The following is a 25,929-nucleotide window of genomic DNA, read 5'->3' as shown; positions in this document are numbered from 1 at the left end:
GAGAAAAACAAAAATAACAAAAATAATTCAACCTACAACAAAGTTCAAACCACCAAAAATTAAGATAACCCTAAATTTATAAAAATTTTAAACTAAACTACAGTCGGAAAAATGAAAGAATACCCACGAACGATCACATCAATCGCTTATTTTGTATTTGCTGTCTTTTTCTATAAATAACAAACGTTTGTTATAGAAAAAGATAGCAAATACAAAATAAGTGATTGATGTAATAGGGTGGGCCGAAAAATTTTTTTCTGTAAAATAACAACACCTGAGGTCAGAAAAGTTGCGTTGTACTAAAATACAAATTTTAAGTCCAAAATGAGTAGCTAAAAATATTTTTCTTCACTGCCACAAAGACTTTATATTTTATTAATATAAAAAGTCATTGTGGCAGTGGAAAATATAGAAAAATTAATTTTTTCAAACTCAGATCTTCATATCTTTTTATTATCTTGAAAAGAATTGGCGTTCACAACGATTTTATTCCTTCTTGGTCTTAACTTGATGGACAGAAAGACAACACTTTAGTATTCCAAGAAAATGCAAGTAAAACTGTGGTGAAAGAGCACAATGTTAGAAGAAACTGGTTCTAAGTATCTGGGTCACATATTTATCCTACGTCTGGCAGTGTTATCAATATAGTACATGAAATAAAAATGTCTGTGTCCATTGAACTGGCAAGTACCTAGCATTTTCGAGCAGGGAAGCATGTTGCCCTTTAGGCATGTATTCTATTATATTTAACAACATCGACTTGTAGTCAACATATTCTTTTAATCGTCACCTTAGTACTATAACTTGATAACTCCAAAATTGACGTTTTTGAGATAACTAGTTCACAAGATGTATTTTGTTTGCCTCTATATTGTGTAAAAACTTGATAACTAGCTTCAAATGGGTTAAGTATTTATTTACGACTGACGAAAGTTGATAAAACTCAAATGCCACTAATATTCAGTGTTAAAACTTGACAAGATAAGTTATCAAACTATTTTTTAATAGAAATAATCGTGAATAGGACATACACTGAATGCTATAACTACAGTTGAGTCCGCGAGTCTTTACCCGTGCGTCATTAATACTTAGCGAGATAAAACACATTCTGTTTATCTAGCATCATTCTCTTCCACGCATGAATCTAATGACAAACCAGCGGCCGCATGTTATTAAGTAAAAACACATGTTATTTTTATGAACGATTTAGACTCAGTGAATTGAAAAGAGATAGATACAAAGAAAGACGACTGGGGATGTTTTCACATATTTTAAGTACAATTTCTGACGTTTTGGCTTGTTTACTTTTGTGGCTGTCAGTTTGTTGAATTTTTTGCTGTTTTTGTCGAATTTTTATATTTTGAAGTTTTTTATAATATACAAACAGTTGTTTTCACAACTAATTTTATATTGGAGTTAGAAATTTTATGATAAATAAGTTTATGTTATTTTACAATAAATGTTGACAACGTACAAGAAATGGTTGTGTTTAATGTTCCGCCAAAGTGAATAAAATAACAAAAAAAATGTTATTGAATTTTTTTTTATAAATTGTTTATTTATTTATTAATCAATGATAATAAAATAATTTATTAAGCTACTCCGAATGTAGCTGTAATTATGCACCAAAATTTTAAAGCAAAACTTAAATTTGATATTATATTTATTTGATAACGTCAAATTTCATACTATAACCCGTGATCGGAATAATACCTACTTTCTGTCACTTGCTATTGCGTTTAGTAAATTTCTGACTTATTTCGTATGCTTTCTTTAAATGGTGACGCACGGGTAAAGACTCGCGGACTAAACTGTAGGTAACTCCAGTTATCTAGCTGTAGCACGTGTTTTTCTGAAACCATAAAGCTTACCATTTAAATGCTATCTGTTTATTCGGTTCATGTTAATGCAAAAATTCTAGAATTATTAGCAGATCTGGCAACCCCCATGGCAGAGGGCTAATTTTCACCAAAATAATGCTTAAAATATTAGTTTTGTTAAAAAGTTCACTTAGATGTAACTTGGCATGTCATGCGACATTACCAAATGCTAACATTATGGTAGTGCTAAAAGTTGATAACTTTAATTTTTCATGTTATTTTCCATATTGGAAAGCAAATTTGCACCGTATTCCTAAATAGATCAGTAGCCAAAAAGTTATGGAACAGTACTTTGGAGCTGCAGAGTGAATTTCGTATTTACCAACATCATGGGAGACAAATATCTTACCGAACAGGACAAATATCTTAAAAATGTTTAAACCCGTTTATCTCAAAACTACTAATTTCGAGTTATCAAGTTATAGTATTAAGGCGATGATATTATGTAAACCATATATTATGGGGTTACCACTTTAAATAGTGTGCTAGTTTCAAACTACTCTGCAGAATGCACTGAAGATGTTCTGAATTAGAACGAAAACGTTTTGCAATCCATTTGGATGACTTTTTAGATAGTTTTTAATAAACCATTTTGTATTGATTAGACAAAGATACAAGAACGCAATTATATCTTCAAAAACCTATCCAGGTGCCGACATAGGATCAGATCACAACCCAGTAGTGACCAAAATTAGGCTCAAAATGAAAATAATAAAACGCAGAACAACAGATGTAAAAATCGATACAAGTAAACTAAGAAACCCACTCATAAAACAACGCCTGACAGATGAAATTAATAACCGTTTAATGAATGTTAAAGAACAAATCCAGCAAAATACTGAAACAGAGACAAAATGGTTATTAATAAAGACAGAAATAGATAAATGTCAAAAAGAAATTCTTACACCAACCAGATACAAAAAGAAACAATGGATGACGGAGGAAATCTTAGATTTAATGGAAGAAAGACATCAGCATAAAAACAAAGATAATCAGATTTACAAAAATGAGGATAAACAAATAAAATCCAAAATTAAACAGGCTAAAGAACAGTGGTTAAAAGAACAATGCGCAGAAATAGAAGAACACCAGAAAAGACATGATAATTTTAACACACATAAAAAAATTAAGGAATTAACGCAGATCAACAGAAAAAGAAAACCGGGAATACTAAAAGATACAGATGGGAAACTTGTGTTGAGTACTAACGAAAAATTAAAGAGATGGACAGAATACATAAATGAATTGTTCAAAGACAATAGAACAGAGCAGATGGAAGTCGAAGTAGAAGATGATACGGTTTTGAAGATATTAAAAGAAGAAATTAAATCGGCATTAAGAAACAGCAAAAATGGTAAAGCAGTAGGTCCAGACCAAATCCCAGTAAAAAGCTTAAAATGTATAAATGATGAAACCTTAGACATTATCGTAGACTTGTTTAACACAGTGTACAAAACAGGAAACATAACAAAACAATGGTTACTCTCAACCTTTTGTGCTATCTCTAAAAATACAAACGCTAAAGATTGCAGTGAATACAGAACAATATCATTAATAAGTCACATTCTCAAATTATTCTTGAAAATAATACATGGTCGTATAAACAAAAAACTAGAAGAAGCAATAGATGATAATCAGTTTGGGTTCAGAAACGGACTAGGAACCAGAGAGGCGTTATTTGCTTTTAATGTGTTAGCTCAAAGATGCATGGACATGAATGTGGATGTGCATGTTTGTTACGTTGATTTTGAGAAGGCTTTTGACAAAGTAAGACATGAAAAATTAGTCCAAATTCTAAAGACAAAAAACATAGACAAAAGGGACTTACGAATAATAACAAACCTTTACTGGAATCAAAGAGCACAAATTGTAATAGATAATGAACCCAGTCCAGAAATTGAAATCAGGAGAGGAGTTCGGCAGGGATGTATTATGTCTCCATTACTCTTTAATGCATATAGTGAAGCCATTTTTGAAGAAGCATTGCTATCTCAAAGTGAAGGAATAATAATTAACGGAAGATCTATTAACAACATAAGATATGCAGATGACACCGTGATTATAGCAAGCTCTGCTGAACAACTCCAACTACTACTGAACAAAACAAACAATTTCTGTAAAGAATATGGACTAAAAATGAATATAAAAAAGACCAAATACATGATAATAACTAAGAAAACAAACATACAAACAAGCATACATTTGGGAAATGTACCGATAGAAAGGGTTGATAAATACAAATACCTAGGAACCTGGATTTCAGAGAAAAACGATCAAACAACAGAAATAAGGACCAGGATAGAAATAGCAAGAAATGCGTTTGTAAAAATGAAAACAGTTCTCTGCAACAAAGACCTTAGCTTAGAACTGAGAGCAAGAGCTTTGAGATGCTACGTGTTCTCGATACTACAATATGGACTTGAAAGCTGGACATTAAAGCAAGAACACATAAATAAGCTACAGTCATTTGAAATGTGGTGTTACAGAAGAATGCTTAGAATAGCATGGACACAGAGGAAAACGAACACGGAAGTACTGCGAGAAATGGGTAAAGAATGTGAAATAATAAACACAATAAAAATAAGAAAGTTACAATATCTGGGACACGTAATGAGGGGAGCGCGATATGAAATGCTAAGACTGATAATACAGGGAAAGATAAGAGGCGGAAGGAGTATAGGAAGAAGGAGAGTGTCATGGTTAAAGAATTTAAGGGACTGGTTTAGATGCAGTTCTATAGAACTCTTTAGAGCAGCGGTGGATAGAGTAAAGATAGTGATGATGATATCCAACCTCCGATTAGGAGACGGCACTTGAAGAAGAATAAGCCATTTTATACCACAATACAATTTGAAGTTTTTACTCCTGTATGAGTTTTTTTTAGTAAATGAAATCTTGAGAGTTTTTAAAAAATGTAATTTGGACCTCAATAGCTTTGAGGTCGTCGGCTGTGACGGTACTGTCACAAACATAGGGGCTTAAAGGAAGTATTCATAAGAGCAGTGTTACTGGAGAATAAAATTGGAAGGCACTGAAGTGGTTTGTCTGTCAGCTGAACGGGTCTCTTGGAAAACAACCGTAAATTTGCGAAACTTTTTCTGTAGCTTCGTTTTAAAAATATAATCATCAGTTGAAGAATTGCACAGCGATGATCTTAGTACAGAGCAAAAATATGTGTACGAGATTTGTCAAACAGTTAAACGTGCTGTTTGTTGAGAACAACTTTCTACATTTTCGCTGGTTAACCACTGCTTCCCATGACCTTCAGTTATATGTAGCAACCGGAAACCCCTCGGAAAATTTACAAAAACTATGCCATTTTGTAATGATAGTTTTTGCGCCTATGTAGTTTTTAAGGCTCAACCGTCATGAATTTATGGTCCAAGACATATATTCAAGACAATAAGACTATGCGACTATTTAGTGGATACTTTGAGAGTCCAGAAAATAATATTTTAGCTTTGTTATTTGACGAACATAAACACATAAAACTACTGGGATTCCAAAAAATTTTGAAGAGTAGGCAGTTAAATTACAACCATCAGCGACGTTTAGTAGTACCAGAATTATTTTTTGAAGCGAAAGAGTACCTACATTGAGGTTATCGACTGCCAGCAAGTTTTATGGACAGAGCCTCCTGTAGGGAAGAAAGGGAAGTTAAAATACTGAAACCAGTGTTTTGGCTTATGTAACAGCATACCTTTGTCACACACAAGCGGTTGAGAGGTGCGTCAAAATAGTAATAGAACCTTCGGCTTGTATCTGTGAAAGTAAAAAGAGACGGTTATATAAGGAACAGATTGAAAGCAAGGGAAGATATGCCAAAATATGAATCAAAGAAAGACTTTTTTTGAAATGATCTGTTTGTTACATAAAAGAGTTAACATTCTGTTTTTTATAGTTATACAGTGGTACCTCGATTTACGAGCGCCCTAATATACGAGTGTTTTGAGATACGAGCCGCCGAGCGAGCGATGTTTTGCTTTGAGATGAGAGCAAAATTTGAGATACGAGCAACCGATTTTTATTAAAATTCATGCCTCTTTTTGACTAGCTACTTCTAACATGAAGGAGGTGATAAAGGGTATAATGCCAGACTAAGGGCGTTACAATAATTTCCAAGCCCCGGACGTCTCCCCATGAAAAGATGGAGAAACTAATGATGGTGTGGGTGACAGAGAAGCAGCATCAAGGAGGAACCTTAACACAAAGCATCATATGTGAGAAGGCACGAGCGATTTATGAAAGGGAGGAAGAAACAAACCTCTTTGGACAGTTTTTTTAAATGAGCTGCAGATGAGAATGAGCAAAGCGTGACGAAAAAAGCGAAGACCACTGACGAAAATTAAGCGCTTCCGTAAGCACCTCACTTTTTCTTATGTTTTTACAGAATATGTACCTATGTATTTTTTGTTATTTATAAATAAATGTTTCTTCTTGTAAAAACATTTTTCTTATTTAAAACACCTAACAAAAACAACTAAAGTGATTTTTTTTGGGACTGGAACGGATTAATGACATTTCAGTTAATTTCAATGGGGAAAATTGCTTTGACATATGAGCAATTTAACTTACGAGCAAGGTTACGGAACGAATAACCCTCGTATGTCGAGGTACCACTGTAGTTTTATAATTTAGTTAGACTGTTTTGTATTTTTGTTTACTTTTTATGTATTTAAAACAAAGTCGACTTTTGCATATATATCATACAGTAAAAACTATATGTTTCTTTGAAAAATTCTTATTTTTTATCTAGCTTTGTGGCAGTGGCAACAAATTACTTAACCTAATTACTTTGATGTCAGTTATCTTATTAAACACTTTTTTGGCTTAGGCGACCATACTAAACTAAAACAAAAACTAATTTGACATAATGTATTAGATGGTTAGATTTTTTCGTAAAAATCTCATTCTTATATACAGTCCCTGGCCATATTATTATGACCATCTATGAATTTTTACAAAAATCAACTATTCCACTAGGTACGTTTTTTTTTAAATATGATTTTTAAATTCAATTTTGTGATGTTATTTTAATGTTATACATTATTTATATTTAATAATAAACAGCAATAAAACATTTGAAAATGTTACTTATTTATATACTTTTTAATATTTTGTTGAACTTCTGACCTTAATCAGATGGAAAATATTTGGGAGCTTTTAGAACGAGTATTTTCCGATGAAAAGGTCACTAACGAAATTGTTTTGATTAAAGTAATAATATATCATTGAAACCACAATGACAAATTGAAGCAAAAAAAAATTTAGCTGCATTGTCAAGACGGATACAAGCGCTAATCAAAGTTAAAGGGGGCTCAACAAAATATTGAAAAAATAAAAATATGTGATATTATTAAATGTTTTATTGGTGTTTATTGTCAAATATAATACATTTAATAATAAACAGCAATAAATCATTTGAAAATATCACATATTTGCATTTTTTAAATATTTTGCTGAGCCCCCTCTAACTTTGATTACTGCTGGTACCCGTCTTGGCATACTTTAAATGCAGTTAATTTTTTTTGCTTTAATTTGCTATTGTGGTTTCAATGATATATTAGTTCTTTAATCAAAACAATTTCGCTAGTGCCCTTTTCATCTGAAATTTCTCGTTTTAAAAGCTCCCAAATATTTTCCATCTGATAAAGTCAGAAGTTCAACAAAATATTAAAAAAATATAAATATGTAATATTTTCAAATATTTTATTGTTGTTTATTATTAAATATATTATAGTTAATGCATAACATTAACATAGCGTAACAAAACTAAATTTAAAAATAATATTTTAAACAAAACATACCTAGTGGAATAGTTGATTTTTGTAAAAATTCATAGGTGGTCATAATAATATGGCCAGGGACTGTAGTTCTGTGGCAGTGAAAAACAATTAAATTAATTATAAAACAAAACACTGTGAGGTAAGTTTTCTTATCATACATCTTTTCTGAGGTCAGGAAACTTATTTAAAAAAAACATAATAAAAACACATTACTCAACGGCCCACCCTATGATGTAAACGTTCATGGGTATTCTTTAATTTTTCAGACTGTATTAATTCTATTAAATTGAGCCCTCACTTTTCTCTCAGGCAAATCAAATATTTCTAAATGAAGTTCATTAAGGTACTAGTACACTTTAGAAGACCAAAAACAATCATTTTTTTCAAGAATTTTTTCTCAGAAGCTATAGTAAAAATGAACATAAATCTTTTTACATATTAATATCTAACTCTTAGAGAGTACAAAAAATATACCTTTTTTTCATTTATGCACGTGCACTAATATTGTAGAGGGCACAAAAGTCGAGGCCTCGAAAAATGATAAAAGACAGTTAATCTCAGGATTGGGATATCTGAAACAAAAAAATCGTACTGCATTTGAAAAAGGAAGGTTTTTTACGTGACAATTTACCACAATTTGACCAAAAAATAAAAAATATATATTTTTTAACCATGAAAAACTGAAGAAAAACAGGCGATTTTTTCACAAAATTTTTTCAAATTTACGTAAAATCTTTTTTTTTTGCGGAATTTTTCACTAACGGTGGTAAATTGTCAAGTAAGAGACCTTTCTTTGTCAAATGCCGTACGATTTTTTTGTTTCAGAGATCCCAATCCTGAGATTAACTGTCCGCCATCGGAACTACTTTTTTTCGAGGCCTCGACTTTGGCGCCCTGTACAATATTACTGTACGTGCATAAATGAAAAAGATATATTTTTTGTATTGTCTAAGAGTTAGATATTAATATGTAAAAAGTTTTATGTTCATTTTTAATAAGGGCTCTGAGAAAAAAGATCCTGAAAAATGCTCATTTTTGGTCTTCTAAAGTGTACTAGTACCTTAACCTATCTCAAATATCTATCAATAGGCAAATGTATAGCATAATTTGTACAATGAAAAGGTACATAAAAGGAAGTGTAGTTTTGTCTCCTGTTTTATGTAACAATATCAGTTCGTAAGAAGTGTCATTTTTCCAAAAAACTAATTAGACAACATTTTGATATGTTTAGGTTTAATTTATTACTGTGACACCTCTGTGTTAATCTGTCACGATTGTCCTGCAGCAGTTGTTAATCAGTTAGGCAATTAATTATTCTGTAGGCTCTGAAATCATCAGCAAAAGTGAGACCATCACTGTTTTCAAAACAATTAAAAATTGAGTCCACAAACAGATTGAAAAACATACAAGAACAATGCCCCAGAAGTTACACAGATTGCATCCGATTTAAAAGCACCTATTTTGACCATCTGTCTACACTCTGACAATAAGCTTTTAATCCAACCTACAGCTGAAACATCAAACCCCATATCAAATAGTCTCTTAAGAAAAATATTATGGTCTACTTCATTGAAAGCCTTTGAAAAATCTGTGTAGACTGCGTCAACCTGCTTGAATTCTGCTGAAATATTTTTGTTTAATATGATAACAGATTAGTTACGGTTGAACGACTTGAACAGAAACTGTGCTGATTCTTATTTATAGCCCATGACACATCTATACTCCGTCTACCGAACAGACGGAGTAATCACGTGAATAAATCACAATATGGAAGCACTCTTATATCTGCCCAATTTTTAAATCAGGTAATAAACAAGACATAACAAATTATCGAAGCATTTGTAAACAATCATCTATACCAGCGGTTCTCAATCTGTGGTACATGTACCACTGGTGGTACATTTCATTATTTGAGGTGGTACACAAAACGCAAAACAGCCAAAATCAACACCACTATTATAATTAATTAGATCACCTAGCTAGATAGGTATTTCAGTTAGATGGTACAAAAAATAATAAAAAGTATTTAATGGTACATGACTGAAAAAGATTGAGAACCGCTGCTCTATACCAAAACTTTTTGATAGACTATTGCACGATCAATTAAAATTTTATTGTAAAGAGCGTCTAATACACAATCAACATGGATTTTCTCAGAATAAATCAACGGTAACAAATTTAGTACTCTTTGAACAAAAAATATTAAACGCGTTGGAGAATAAGTCAGATGGATACTATTTATACTGACTTCTCCAAGGCATTTGACAGAGTAGATCATAACATCTTATTGGGAAAATTAAATGCTTTTGGCTTCAGTCATCAATCCTTACAATGGTTCAATAGCTTTTTAAGAGATCGCACACAGCAGGTGAGAGTAGGTTGTTTTAATTTAAATATAATTCACGTGACATCAGGAGTACCCCAAGGAGCTCACTGTTCACCTTTGTTATTTAATATATTTGTGAACGATATATCAGAATGTTTTAGAAATTGCGATTTCCTGATGTTTACAGATGATTTGAAATTATTTAAATCCGTAGATTCAAATGTTGATGTAACATTAATTCAAGAAGATTTAGACCGGTTGAGTATTTGGTGTGAGAATAATATTTTGCGTTTAAATGTTGCTAAATGCTATTATATAAGCTTTTTTAGGGGTAATAAAAAATGTGATACTTCTTACACAATTCATGAAAATGAATTGTCTTATGTTAAAACAATAAAAGACTTCGAGTCACATTTGATGAGCAGTTGCGTTTTGTGCAACATATAAATAGTGTAACAGTAAATGCATCAAAATCTTTGGGCTTTATCATTCACAACTGTCTGAGACTATCTGTAGGGGCTTTAAGAATGGTATATTATGCTTTTGGTTGTATCTAAAGTGGAATATGCATCTATTGTATGGTCTCCACAATACCAAGTTCATTCTACGACGTTGGAGAGATTGCAGAATAAATTTTTGAGATATTGTGCATACAAATTAAACATACGCATTACTAATCATGATTATACCTATATTTTAAAAACACTCAACATGAATTTATTAAAAACTCGACGAGATAACTCTGATTTGGTATTTGTGTTTAAATTAATAAATGGTTTAATTTGTTGTTCTGAACTTCTCCAATCTATTAATTTATATGTTCCCTCCAGAAGTCTCAGACATGTTGATTTGTTTTATATTCCTTTTCATCGAACAAACTATGGTATGCATTCGCCCATTGAGCGAACACTAAAAATTATAAACGAGAATAACTTGGAAATGTTTGGTGTCTCCTTGGCTGCTTTTAAGAATCGGATTAAAAGAGCTTGACAGGTACTTTTTGTTTATTTGAACTGATTTGTGTAATAGATGTAATATGTGTAATGGATAACTATTAATATTTCGTTTTTGTTTAATATGTAATTAAGATTTATTTTACTCTAGTTTAGTAGATATTACAGAGATTGATTTTATACTGTATGTGTTGTAATGGGGGTAATCCCGTATATAAATAAATAAATAAACAATATTTCTTCAAAATACCTTAAGTTACGTCCGTGTAAACAATACCGATAAAAACAATACCGAATACCTTGATATCGGTATTGTGTAGTAGGACGTGAGTTAAGGTATTTTGAAGAAATATTGTGATTTATTCACGTGATTACTCCGTCTGTTCGGTAGACGGAGTATACGGAGACGGTAGACGGAGTTGGTCACTGATGACCGTCAAACAATTTAGGAATGGATGATTGAATGCATACACTCCTGTAGTTTGTAACATCGTTTTTGTTTCCACTTTTAAAGATGGGTGGGATAAAACTATATTTTTCAGGAAAAATGGAGGGCATTAAAGACTTATTAAACAACAAACTTAGTGGAACCGCAAGGGTACATATATATTTTAATATTCTACTGGGAACACCGTTGGGTCAAAGGGTGTTATCACTAGGTAAAAGAGTTATTTTTTCATATTTTTCTTTTGTATAAATACTCGAAAAATTCTAGTTTTGGCTTTAAGAAATATTTGTGGGTGTACCAAGGTCTAGTTAGGTATTTTGAGCATGTTCTATCGCCAGAGAAGAACTGGCCTTCACCCCCCAAGTAAAAGCAACCCCAGGCACAAGTACAAAAGTGAAGTGGAGTGTAAGAGGAACCTAAAAATGTTCAAGCAAATTCCTTGTGAGGAGAAAAACTACACTCCAAAGAGGTCATTTACTGACATAATAAACCTGTTTTTATTTCTCCCACTGCCCATACTTTCTTCAAGTATACCTTATACCATCGGTTCCCAACCTTTTTCCCATGATCGCCCCCTTAGACAGGTTTCACCGGTTGTGAATACTATAATCGCCCCCCTCCCCAATTAAATTGAAACAAAAAATTATTCAGTACAATATTGATTTATTTTTACATTTCGTAAAATGATACATGGTAAGTCATCATTCAATCTTCGCTTGTCCACTGCTGGACATAGATCTCTCTCATAATTTTCCCTCTATTTCGATCTTGTGCCTCTTGCATTTTGTCCACGTGTTGGTAAACATGGTTAGTAATAATTGTTAATTTCTCCCTTGGGCCTGGTGATACTCACATAATTTCTTTATGCTGGCTCAATGTTCCTCAGTGCTCAATGGAAGATCCTCAGAATAACCACATGATGATTTCTGGGGAATTTGGTCAGACCTCCTCTCTGTACATTTTCTTCAAAAATAGATAGTTTATCAATGAATGCTCCGACTACTCCCTTGGCTTTGGCCATATTTATGTTCTTCCTTTGTAATTCCAGATTCGTTCCATTTAATTTTTCAGAAATATCTGCTAGTTAAGCGATGTCATTTCACTTCTCTTGTAGTGCTGTACTCAGTGTGGGGTCAGTAGTTATCAGAAATTCGATAATAGTATCCATGATACTGCATAACCGCCGTAAGCAATTCCCTTTCGAAAGCCAGCGGACTTCTGTATGCAGTACTGTAGTAGCAATGTATTAAATATCTCATCATTTTCTTTACAGAGTGTCAGAGTGTACGAAATATTCCATCACTCTTTGGTTTTGCTTTAATTTTATTTACCTCATCTATGACAAGACCAATCTTCTATGACAAGACCAATCTATCTATAGACATATGAAGCACAGACATGGACCTTCACGAAGGAAAATATGGAAAGAATGGCCAATACTCAAAGGGCAATGGAAAGAAAGATGCTGGGTATCAAGATAAGTGACAAAAATAAAAATACATGGATCAGAAATAAAACCAAAGTGAAAGATCTAACAAACATGCAGCTACTCTCTAGTTAAAAACATGATAAAACAACAGACAAAAAGACGAAAGATGGAATGAAGCGACAATCCACTGGAGACCTTGGGACCGTAAAAGAGGAAAGGGCAGACCACAGATGAGATGGTCGAATGACCCAAAAAGATACGCTGGGACCAGATGGACACGATTAGCACTGAACGAAGAAGAGTGGAAAAATAAGGGGGAGGCCTACGTTCAACTTTGGACAAATGAAGGGCAAAAGATAGATAGATGACAAAACGACCACAATTTTGGCTGTACACTTTTTGTTGGAGTCAGATCGGCAGGGTCGGTACCTACTCTCATCATTCTTATCCCACTTCTATCCCTTTCTCTTTTCTGCGGATGTTCACCCAATACGAAAGCTCGATAAAAGGAAAATGCAGAATTAATTATAATGTATTACTTACCTCTATAGAATTAAATTGTATCATGATTCATAGCCCTCTGTTACTAGACGAGATGTTTGTGTTATTATTACCTGCATTGGTGTACATTCAATTACTTTTTATTATCCTATTACCCATTTCTCTTTTCCCAGATGCTAATCGCCCACCTTATCGCCCCCTTGTCTCTATTGCCCCCCCATATCGCCCCCTTCGCTCTATCGCCCCCCTGAAAATCTCAAATCGCCACCAAGGGGGCGATCGCCCCCCAGTTGGGAATCACTGCCTTGCACAGTATGGAGTATACCAAGTGATCCACTTTTTATCCTCCTTTATTTTTGGTAATGTTTGATTCAGAGGTGTAAACAGGATGATCCTAAGGGGGGGGGGAGGTTACATCTACTTGAAGGTCTCTGGGGGGGGGGTATGGAATAATAATGGTGTTAAGAGTATAGAGCTCAAAGTACATCCAAAAGGGGGGTTATAACCCCCAGAACCACCCCCTGGTTATGCCTATGGTTTATTAAATTCTTCAGTTGTTATTTTAGCCACCATTGCTATAACAACTATTACTGGACAAACTTCCATTTTGGACAGGGACATAAATTTTTTGAGGATACATTTTTGGGTATTTAATATATAATTAGGTAAAAATATGCAGGTTTGTATTTAAATGCTGCTTAAACATAAATAAGTGCAGAGAAGCTTGATAAAGTACAGAAATTATAAACCTTGATCTACAGACAAATATTATTAGCATTCATTGTTAAAGGAAGTAAACAACAATATGTCACCAATCAGTAGTTAGTATTTTGCTCTGTAGTTACTTACTTCTTTCGGTTTCTTTACTTCTTCAACGTCTTCAAGGGGGTCAGCTTCGTCCATGGATTCGTCAACTGTTTTTTTGCTAGGAGACGCACTTTTGCGGTTTGATTTAGATTTTCTCTTCTTATCTTTTGGTTGCTCGTCGCTTTCATCCTCTACATCTGAAGCACCGCCGTTTTTTTCTACAAAATCTTCGACTCCATTAGAGTCATCTTCTGCTTTTTGTGCCTTTTTAACTCCCCTTCGTTTCATTTTGGGTATTGTGCCACGAAATTTGTATTTAGTTTATTAATTACTGACTAATCAACTATCAACACCAACAACAAATATGTTTACCTACTCTCAAAAATGGATGGTTTACAGAAATTAGCCAACCCTAAAATCTGAAAGTCCCTGCTAAAAAGGACTTGTTCGTTGTAATTACAACCACTCACACCCAATTTTTGAATATTATCAATCCCTAACAGAAAAGAAGAATAAGAGTTGGGCATTCCGATATGTAACGGACCTGTGTTTCCAAGGACTTGTCAAAACAAAAATGAAAAATTAGTATGAATGGAATTTAGGAAACTATGTAAATTCGGAAACTCATCGTAACTGTGGATTACCTAGAAACAACTCGCTGATTTAAGATAAACTTTTTTGAAAAGGATTAGTGGAAATCGAGACGTCAAGATCAACTGTGTTCCATAGCGACTTACGCTGTGTCTAGGTACACGCTAACGTGTACGCAAATAAAAAAGTTAGGTACACGCGAATTTAAACTTCATCAAGCCAGTGACGTCATTATTTAGCGTGCGCAGTGACTGTATATTTTGGTACACGCTATTTTGATATGTTTAGTGTTTGTTTGATAGAAAAATGTTTGTTATTAAGGGAAGGGGAAGGGAAGCAGAACTATTCAGATGTTTCAAACTTAACTGTAATAAATCAATGTGTATGGTATAAAATTATATATTCAGGTTAGCAAAATAAATATTTAGTTGACATGACATGTACAAAATACTGATAAACCAATGCTGTTGTGTTTATTTATATTTATACAAGGAAGTTGAACTTGTTACGATTTTCATAGAAAATTGGTTATAACACTTATAACTTTGTAAATACCCTGTATAACATAATAAACCTTTATATTTTTGTGATGGGGACGTTAAGAAGATTTCGAACATAAAATAAATTATAGGGTGTTCCATTTAAAAAACCATAAGTTTGGTCTGCCACTAAATCAATCGCCCTGTGTATTTTATCTTATTTCTTCTGCTACCCTACGAATTTTTGTCTCTTATCTTTTTCATACTGTTTTAAAATGTTGTTAAACTCATTAAAAGAACTAAATAATTTTCCACACTCCATTATTAATTTAAAAACAAGCACTAAATAAATAAAAAATAAGAAATCTCTTTACTAATCAATATTAAAATGTAACACAACACGATTAGACAAATTCTAAACTCACTCTGACACTCGCGATATTCTCAAGTTAGCGTGTATGTAAAAAACCAGTAAATAACAATGCACGCTAATAGTGACGTCACTGACTTGATGAAGTTTCGCGTGTATAGTATTTTTACTACAAAAACGTTATTACGTAGGTCAAAATTTTTGACGTAAGAGAACTGTCAAAACATTAGAATGTGACTTTTCATATTGTCGTGTTTATAATAAACATAGAAATAATGAAAAGTCACATTCTAATGTTTTGACAGTTCTCTTACGTCAAAAATTTTGACCTACGTAATAACGTTTTTGTAGTAAAAATACTTTACCTAACTTTTTAATTTGCGTACACGTTAGCGTGTACCTAGACACAGCGATAAACTTAAAATAAAATAAAATGTGTCCCTATAAAATATAAAGTGTATTTAACTTAAACATGCCACAAAAAACAGTTGCAAAACCAATGGGAAATTAGAGTTCTAAAAAATAAAATTGGAATAGGTCTACATTTGTATCTGTCAAAACATTCAAATTCAGTAATTTTTTATTCCCTACAGTTGGCCATATAAGGTCACGTGGTTGGCAAAATAGAGAGTTTGAGGTTAAGTTTAATTTTCCTGGAGCTAGTTGTCAAAAAAGTCAAAATATATTACTCATTGTATATTTCTGCAGAATTTAAGTCGATAAATTAATTTGTTTTTAATGTCATGGTCGCCCAGACATCAGATACAGAGTATAAAGTAGGAAAGAGAATTGAGTGCAATGATAATTTTGGAAGTATCAAATATGTAGGTCCTGTAGAAGGGTATCCTGGAAACTGGCTGGGTATTGATTGGGATGATAAAGACCGTGGTAAACATAATGGAACCGTGAATGGAATTCGGTATTTCCATGCCAGGTAAACATTTAAACCAATTTCTTGTTCAACAGACAATAAACTTCTTTTGTCCATTGTTGAATTAATAGTTCTATAAAGGTCCCCTTGTATTTGTTTTGAGAACACTAATGCCCGGTTGCACCAACAGATCTTAAGCTTAAGACGAGAATAAGATAAGAATTAATATAATATAATAATTATATATTGCAATAAGAATATTATCATATAATAATAGATATAATTGATAATAAGGCAAGAATCGAAAATTATGGTACAACGTAAGTGATACTCAAGGAGGCCCAATCTATAAGTAGAGCTTAGCTAAGCTGAAGTTTAAGATCTGTTGGTGCAGACAGACATAAAAATCATCTTTTTAACAGTTCAGTATACATTTGTTGTACATAACATTCATAGTATCAAGTATAAACAGAATTGAGGAAATATTTTCAGTAGCTGGAAAAAAGTAAGAGTTTGGTGGAGTGGTATTTCTATTATAATAACATATTATTGTGTCACAATTTATAGTATAAATAAGGAATTACTAAGGGAATGAAAATACCTTTATGGTAACACATTAAATAGAATGAACTATTTCCTATAGATGTATTTTATCACTGCTTGTATATCTTTTAATATTATATCTTGGTAGCTTATTGATGTGGTTTTGTGAGTGAATTACCCATTCAATAGTTTAACATGTTCGCTACCAAGTGGCTATTTAAGTTTCTTCCTCAAAGGCCACAGCTATTTAACACATTGGCTGTGTTACGGGGACAAATAGACCTCATACCACACTAACTGTTGGCTGTGTCAACTGTATCATAATGCATGGTGGCAAATGGGTATACAGGACATATATGCCTTGTAACGCACCCAACGTAAGTTTATGAATATCTCTAAATCAGCCAAGATGTTAAATTGCCATTGTGTGCAGCTCTCATAATGTATTAAATATGGAAATGTTAAATCCCAATTAACATGAATTATAAAACAGGCATGACAGATATATTGTAGAAATAAATCTCAATACCAAAGAAACATTTGATATTACTTCTTTTGGTACACCTATTGAGAGCGTAGGCCCAGAATTTTGGTCCAATGCTTTTTTTTATTTATTTATTTATGTATTACGGATGTCCCCATTTTTACAAATAACGAAATTAAAGTATCCTAACCATAACATAAATACTAAACTAAGCATTAAATAATTATAATTTAAGTAAATTAAAATTCCTGAAAATATTATTAAAATGAAAATCTCTGGCAATTAAAATCTAATGAAATGAAGACTCCAAGGTAAAGGTCACTCATCTTCGATTCCTTACATACTCAGTCAGGCAGTGCCTAAATCTTACAGATCTTGTATCCACCAGATCATAAGATTGGCTAAAGTCATTACCCAGTGTTTGAATCCTGTTAATTGGAGAGAATTTGCCATAGTTGGTGTGATAGTGTTTTATAGAAAATATGGGCATGTCTCTAAGAATTCTAGTGCTACATCTAAAGTTGATAAGACTTAATAAATCAGAACAGTCAGTGGTATGGTCAAGTAGTTTATAGAGAAAAATTAAATCACATTTAGTTCTGTAGTCTTCTAAGGAACTGATATTTAGCCTTGACCTTAATTCCACCAAAGACATGTTCTTTAAGTTTAATCTATAAGCACAATTCCGGAGAAACTTATTTTGAATTTTTTCAAGAGTGTAAATATGGTTAAAATAGTATGGTGACCATACTATAGAAGAATAAGACAGGATGCTACGGACGAAAGTAAGATATAAAATTCTATATGTGGGTACGGAAAGATCTCGAGAGTCTCTTGTGATAAAACCTAGATTACAGTATGCTTTATTTGACAAATTATTAATGTGTGGGATAAATGACAAGGAACTGTCAAATAACACCCTGTAAGGGTTTATCAACATCCAAAATTGAGATCAACACATATTCATTTAATTCTTAAATGTACTAGAAACGAAAACCAAAACATACACATTTGTTTACATTTTTACTGGGTCACCTAGTTTTGTTAGAAGCACCAGTCGACAATATTGCATAGTCAAATAATTCATATTTTCGTATGTCATGGCCACGCTGAGTCGACAATATAAACAAACTAGATGTTATAAGTTTGTTTATATAAACACGAAGGTATGGTGATTCATTCTAATTTATTCGTATTATTAAAAAGAACATTCTTAATCCAGATGCTCTAGCAGATGGTTTTACTGCGAGCACATCAACTATTTACTGTGGTCTTTATAGTTGGTAATAAATAAGCAGTTATACATATTGTTTAATTCAGCAACCCCTATTGGTAGGGGGTAACTACCCCCAACTACCCTAAGATGTTTCCCGAGGGTGCATACCCGCATAACCCCCAAATCTTTTATTTCAGTCACCCTTGATAGAACGTTTGTATTAATGTGATAGTCAAACACAACATTATTTTTAGATTTGCTAAAGGATATAACAAAACACTTATCTTTATTTAACTGTAGACAATTGGAAAGAGACCAATTGTATAGAGAAGTCAAGTCTTCCTGGATCCTTAGACAATCAGACAGATTTGAAACTTTGAAATATAGCTAAGGTCATAAGCAAATAGCAAAAACTGACAAACTTTTATTACCTCATAAATATCATTAATAAACAAGTTAAAGAGAAGAGGACCCACATGTGAGCCTTGTGCGACCCCTGAACTGACCAAGAAACCGAAAGTGATCCCTTTATAAAAACAAACTGAACTCTTTCATCAAGATAACTACTCAACCAAGAAAGAAACCACTCAGGAAAACCAATACATCTTAATTTAAAGATGAGTAAATAATGGATCACTGTGTCAAAGGCCTTCGAGAAATCAGTATAAATGGAGTCCACTTGGTACCCATCTTTGAAAGCCCTGACAATGTAATCATGATATAAAACAAGATTTGTAGACATAGATTTACCCTGCCTAAATCCATGTTGCTCATTAATCAAGAGATTTCTACAGTGCCAAGTAAGATATTTGTTTAAAATTAATTCAAAAAGTTTGGGGATGGCAGATAACATAACAACAGGTCTATAATTTTTTATATTGTCTCTGTCACCGTTTTTAAATACCGGAGTTATATAACTGTCACGCCACTTACTAGGAAAGGTATGTAGTCTCAAAGATAAATTAAATATACATGTAAAGGTTAAGATAAACTGTAGACACATCTTTTTAAAAAATATGTTGGAATGCTATCAGGGCCATAACTGAGTTTATCCTTGAGACCATTTATAGACTCAAAGACTTCAGAAAGTGAAAATTGAATAAACGGAATGTTGGCGGAATTTTTTAATTTAAAATCGTAGTTACCTAAATTAACTTTGTCAGAGCGATAGACACTAGAGAAATGGCTCGCAAACAAGTTTGCTATTTCCTCACTTGATTCTGCTGACATGTCATTAAAATGCATAACACTTGGAATTCCATGGCTTTTATTCAAGTTAACATGATTCCAAAGTTGTTTTGAATCTGAGTGAATAGATTCCTCAATGTTGGAGATATAAGATCTATAGCATTGATTATAGCATTGATTGAGATCTGAAAATAAGGTATAATCAGCAGCCGAATGAGTATGTGTGAATCTAGTATAAGCAGTTTTTTTTTTGATGCATTAACTTTTTTTCGAATCCTGAGAAAACTAATAAGTATTTTTGAAAAGTTTAAATGCAGAATGAAAGATTACAATATTACAGAGGGCCAAAAGTCCCTTAAAACTTGTATAATGTTTATGTTAATAAGTTTCAGGGCTGAAAACAAAGAGAAATTTGAGTATGATTTTTAATTTCAAATATTTCATTCAAAAGAAACTTTCTGTTTATTCTAAGGGACTTTTGACCCTCAGTAACAATGTAATCTTTCATTCTGTGTTTAAATTTTTCAAAAATATTTATTAGTTTTTTCAGGACTAAAAAAATGAACGCATTTAAAAAGCATTGGTTAAAAAATTTTGAACCTACGCTCTCAAGAAAATTTAATTTAATTGGCAAATATTTGAGGAGGTGCACAAAAATACACTGCGTGTCAGAGAAAACGGGCACCCTAAATAATGGGTAATTTTTGATGTCTCATCTCCTAAACCTATTGTCTGATTTAAGTAATTTTTTAATATGTTATTGCCTTATTCTTTAGCAACGTTGCTGTTGTAATATTGTTGCTAAAAAGTAAATTTTCATTGTATTCTGGGTGTATGAATTAAACTGTGTTTTTTCTGAAAGTTCGCAACACCCTGTGCAATATTCTTACTTACTTAAGCCACCCTCTTGTACCTTACAGTGTCGAGGTACCCACCCGTGGAATATTCTATCATTTATAAAATATTGAAATTAAAACCCAACTATAGCCTGAGGTTTTCTTAACATTCTGTTTTTTGATTCATTCGCTTATGTTGAATAGTACAAAAGTTATGTCCTTTAAGAACTAGCCAAATTCTTCATCAGTACAGGGTGTTTCTAAATAAGTGCGACAAACTTTAAGGGGTAATTCTGCATGAAAAAATAATGACTGTTTGCTTGATAAACTTAAGTCCGCAAATGCTTCGTTTCCGAGATACAGAATGTTAAATTTTTTCTTACAAACTAACGATTTATTTTTATTGCCCTAAAACCACCAAACTTTGTGAGAAAAATACAGTTTGATTCGTACACCCGATATACAATGAAAATTTACCTTTTTAGCAAAATATTATTACAGCGACATTTTTAAACAATAAGGCTATAACATATGAAACAAGCTGAAAATGCGAGCATTATCATAACGAAAACTTTATTTATTTACGTATTTTAATTCATAGTATGGAAAATTGCTATTATGAAAAGTAGTTTAGAATTAATAATTATGTTTTAATGTGCAATTATATCATTGTAATTTAAATCTTATGAACTATAAAGGTAGTTTACTCTTGATCGAAATTCATATTTTTTTAATACCTAATATAAAATTAATAAAATTTTATATTTGATGGTTGCATCATAAATCTTAGAACATGAAGAGCTTTTTATGAAGAATAACTTTTCTTCGTCAAATTAAAAATAAAAAAGGTATAAATTAAAATGTTGTTGGTATCCATAATTTGAGAAAAATCTTCAAATATTTTTTTCCATTATTATTAGAAGGATGTAATTGCACATATCAGACCATAATATTTTATACCAAACAATATTATTTCATATACTGTCGGTTCGCTAAACTCAGACACAACTGGCTAGTGATTTTAGTCAATAATTTTGCCAATTTGGCAAAAAATGATTACTGATTAGTTAATAATTACTAAATAATTAGTAATTTTGCCAATTTTGGCAAAATTCGCAAAAAACAAAAAAAATACCTACTAAAATCACTAGCCGGTTGTGTCGAGTTTAGCGAACCGACTATATTTTAATTTCATAGCAAATGGAACAGTCCATATCATAAAGGGGAGGCCGTATACTCGTATAAACCCTTTTAAAGCTGTTAATAAATTATTACTTTTAAAATTTACTCAAATTGTATTTTTGAACATCTTATTTATTTTATTTAATAATTAAATTCACTATCAAATGTCATTGATGATTTATTAATACTTAATTTAAAATTTAATTATACTTAAATTCTCACGCATTTATTCTTTAAGAATTACAATCGCTAGGTATTAGCTAAGTCCATGGTGTTCAATGGCACACCTGTCACCTGGGCTATCATAGTGGTATCCAGTTGTTATCCTTCTCAGCATATATCTGAGTGTGGATGTCTCTGTATATATGACATATCCATTCTAAGAGAAGAAATTTTGTATATGTGACTATGTTTACTCTCTTTAATTCTTCTTCAATTTCGACATTTATTTTCATTCTTCTTTCTTCCTGTCTTGTTACATTGGGATTCAGTATGGTGTCCATTATTTTTCTTTTAAATTTCAGAAAGCTATCTTCTTCTTTCTTCATTTTCTAGCAGTTCAGCAAATGAGGTATTAAAATTTGCTCTTAGGGGATGGGTATGTATTTTCGGCTGCAATGCTATTCAAATGGGGATTTATTTTTTTCGAATCCTGAGAAAACTAATAAGTATTTTTGAAAAATTTAAACGCAGAATGAAAGATTACATTCTTACCGAGGGCTGAAAGTCCCTGAAAACTTCTATAATGTTTATTTTAATAAATTACATGAGTGAAAAACTAAGAGAAAATGTAGTGTGATTTTTAATTTCAAATATCTCATTCAAAAGAAACTTTTTATTTATTCTAAAGGACTTTCGGCCCTCGATAATAATTTAGTCATTCATTCTGTGTTTAAAGTTTTTAAAAATATTTGTTAGTTTTTTCAGGATGCGAAAAAAATGGACACCATGTCCGTGGTGATATTTTCCAAATCGAACATTCGCTATCTTTGTCATACAACGCACTGAGTCAAATAGAATATGATGACAAGACAGTGACAGTTTTAAATATTTGACATGGCATCGCGAATATTTTGAGTTGTTGATTATATAATAATATTGATAGTGTATTTGATAAATAATTGATTTAAGACGTGAACTTAATAAAAAGTTCGAATCCATCAATTAATAAAAAGTTATTTATTGTTTATTATTTATGGAAGATTCAAGCAGAGAATACATCAGGATATATTCTGTGATCCAAGTATTTTTTTGTTAAAGATGTTCAAAATTGTAAGCGTTCCATAGTAACAATATATTATTAAAAAATCACTTTTCCTCTAAAAAACACTTTTCCTCATTTCTCTCGATTGAGTATTAGTTTTTGTTGTACATATGAATTATTACAATCACTGAATACATACTTAGTGAAAAAATTATCACATTTATTAACTGAATTAATAATTTGCAATTATACAAATAACAGTTATCCAAGAACATTCAAAAGCCATCTCTTTAAAGTTAATGATGACATTGTCAAGTAGAATGACATTCTAGTAAAGTTTACATATCCATACCAGTGTGAATTTTACTACTCGTAATTTTCCGTGTAAAGACAGAAAAAGTAGGGATAGCCGTAAAATATTTGCGAATTATGTACCGATGGCCTTAATTGCATTCCCTACTACTTTCATTATCTTTTTTCTTGGACTTTCCAAAAGTTCCACAAGGGCAATGTTTGTTCTTCATCTGAATTTGAATCACCATGTTCTTCATCTCTTCCATCATTTTTGTCCTATCGATTGTATAAAAAGCTCTTGTGAAATCTATGAATATTATGTGCATTTCTCTGTTGCATTCTCTCGATTTTCGAATTATTTACTTCACTGTATGTATGGCATTAATTGCCAATCTACTGATCTGAACTCTTAGTGGTTGTTTAGTAGTTATTTGAATAATATAAAGTCAAAACATGTATGATTCTGAGTTTTCTCTAACTCCACCGTTGTTAGTAGAAGCTGTGAAAGTAGCGTTACAAAATTATTTTTTTCGACAGCTAAATCAGGGAAAATTTGTGATAATGTTTATTCAAAATTCGTGGAAGATGAAAAAAAATACGGTTCTTTGTCAGGGACAGTATGGTTGGTTTATTTTTGGGAAGAGGCACAACAAAAACACTCATCAACAGGGTGGTTAAATTGATACATTTACGAAAGTAACATGAAAATTGTTTTTCATTTTCAAGCAGTTCAGCAAAGGGGGTATTAAAATTTACTCTTAATTGCATTCCTACTACATTTTTCTCTTTTTTCTTGGACTCTCCAAAAGTTCCTCAAGGGCAATGTTTGTTCTTCATCTGAATGTTTCACCTACACATATTTTATTATGTGCCTTTGGAACTGCAAAATAAATGCAGTCCTCTGAATGGGAAAATAACTGCTTACTTACTTTCCGTGTCCGGAACACCAACAACTTTAAATTCTGTATTTCCAATGGTTGGCCACATAGATGGCCCTGTCATTTGCTATAATTAAGTCTTGTTCTGTGCAGGTCTCTCTCATCTCTGTGCATGATAGTAGATGCCGGCTGGTCTGAACTGCGCCACAGTCGCAGGTATCGTCCTCCTGGTATCCCCATTTTTTCAGGTTACTAGCACAACGTGAAACGCCGGTTCTTAGTCTGTTTAGCGCTTTCCAAGTCGGATACGGTAAATTGTGTCCAGCAGCCATTTCCTCCGAGGGAGGAAAATGTGTCGCAGTAGTTGACGCTTGCCATAGGTGTATTCGGCGCGTCTCTGGCGCTTCGGGGATGGATCTTGATGTTTTCAGGAAGCTTTTCCGAGATCTTAGTCTGCTTGGCTGAGTTTGGTGGTCATATAAGGGGTGTCTTCGGTCCGTCTCCTGCTTTTTCCGTTCTACCTCTGACGTGACCTTTCTCCTGATTGGTGGTGGAGCAATTCCAGCAATGGGGTATACCTCTTCGATAGGTGTCGGTTTCAGGCAACCCGATATTATACGGACCGTTTCATTTAGAGCCACGTCGACGTTCTTTGCGTGAGCAGAGTTTGCCCATACTGGTGCTCCAAACTCCGCGGCCGAAAAACATAATGCCAAGGCAGAAGTGCGGAGAGTGTGTGGTTGTGCTCCCCATTTTGTATTAGTTAGCTTGCGGATGATATTATTTCTGGCACTTACTTTCTTCTTAACATCTTGACAGTGGTATCGGTAAGATAGAGTTCTATCCAGACGGACGCCAAGGTATTTTGGCGTCTTGTTGTGTTCCAGCATCTGACCACGCCATTCCACCTCCAGCAACCTTCGGGCATGCTTGTTTCTCAGGTGGAAAGCACATACCTGGGTTTTTGTGGGATTGGGTTTCAGATGGTTTTTATCATAGTATAGAGCTAAGTCTCCCAGGGCATCTGTCAGCTTCACTTCGACTTCATTGAAGGTTCTTCCCTGAGCTGCCACCGCTGTATCATCAGCGTAAATAAATTGCCTTGTTTGTTGGTGTATGGGTTGGTCGTTGGTGTATATGTTGTATAGAAACGGCGCGAGGACACTTCCCTGTGGTAGCCCATTTTTTTGGTCCCTCCACCGACTGTTCTTGGACTGGAGCGTTACGTAGAAGCGTCTATTCTGGAGGAGACATTTCACTAACCTTGTTAGTCGGAAGTCCTTTGTAGTTTCGTAGAGTTTTGTGAGTAGCCGTTGATGGTTAACTGTATCATAGGCGGCAGTTAGGTCTATGAACGCTACTCCTGTTATTTCCTTCCGTTCAAAACCATCTTCAATATGTTGGGTGAGATTAAGAATTTGACTGCAGCAGCACTTTCCGGGTCTGAATCCTGCTTGTTCTGGAATAATTTTAGTCTCCACATATTCTGCGATCCGGTTCAGTATCATTCTTTCAAAGGCCTTGAAAAGGTGGCACAAGAGAGATACAGGTCTAAAACTCTTTGTATCCGCCGGATCCTTCCCTGGTTTTAAGAGGGCTACCACTCTAGCTTTTCTCCAGATTTTGGGGATTTGTAATGTACGGATGCAGCAATTCATCATTT

General features: G+C 33.0%; 2 protein-coding genes across 2 annotated transcripts in view; one reads left to right on the top strand and one right to left on the bottom strand.

Moving 5' to 3' along the window:
* LOC126884609 (chromobox protein homolog 1) overlaps positions 1-14,565 on the bottom strand; it is a 31,574-nt gene extending 17,009 nt beyond the window's left edge. The window contains exon 1 of the mRNA XM_050650613.1: positions 14,173-14,565. Within this exon, the coding sequence (XP_050506570.1) occupies positions 14,173-14,418 (246 nt within the window). The 5' untranslated portion in view covers positions 14,419-14,565. The remainder of the gene's footprint in view (positions 1-14,172) is intronic.
* A 1,643-nt stretch (positions 14,566-16,208) lies between these two features.
* Positions 16,209-25,929, top strand: part of LOC126884604 (tubulin-specific chaperone E) — a 42,979-nt gene continuing 33,258 nt past the window's right edge. Inside the window, exon 1 of the mRNA XM_050650608.1 lies at positions 16,209-16,504. Within this exon, the coding sequence (XP_050506565.1) occupies positions 16,314-16,504 (191 nt within the window). The 5' untranslated portion in view covers positions 16,209-16,313. The remainder of the gene's footprint in view (positions 16,505-25,929) is intronic.

The sequence above is a fragment of the Diabrotica virgifera genome, chromosome 5 (genome assembly GCF_917563875.1).
Source record: "Diabrotica virgifera virgifera chromosome 5, PGI_DIABVI_V3a".
Lineage (NCBI taxonomy): Eukaryota > Metazoa > Arthropoda > Insecta > Coleoptera > Chrysomelidae > Diabrotica > Diabrotica virgifera.
Note: the sequence above shows the minus strand (reverse complement) of the source record. Positions and strands in the feature narration are given on the sequence as shown.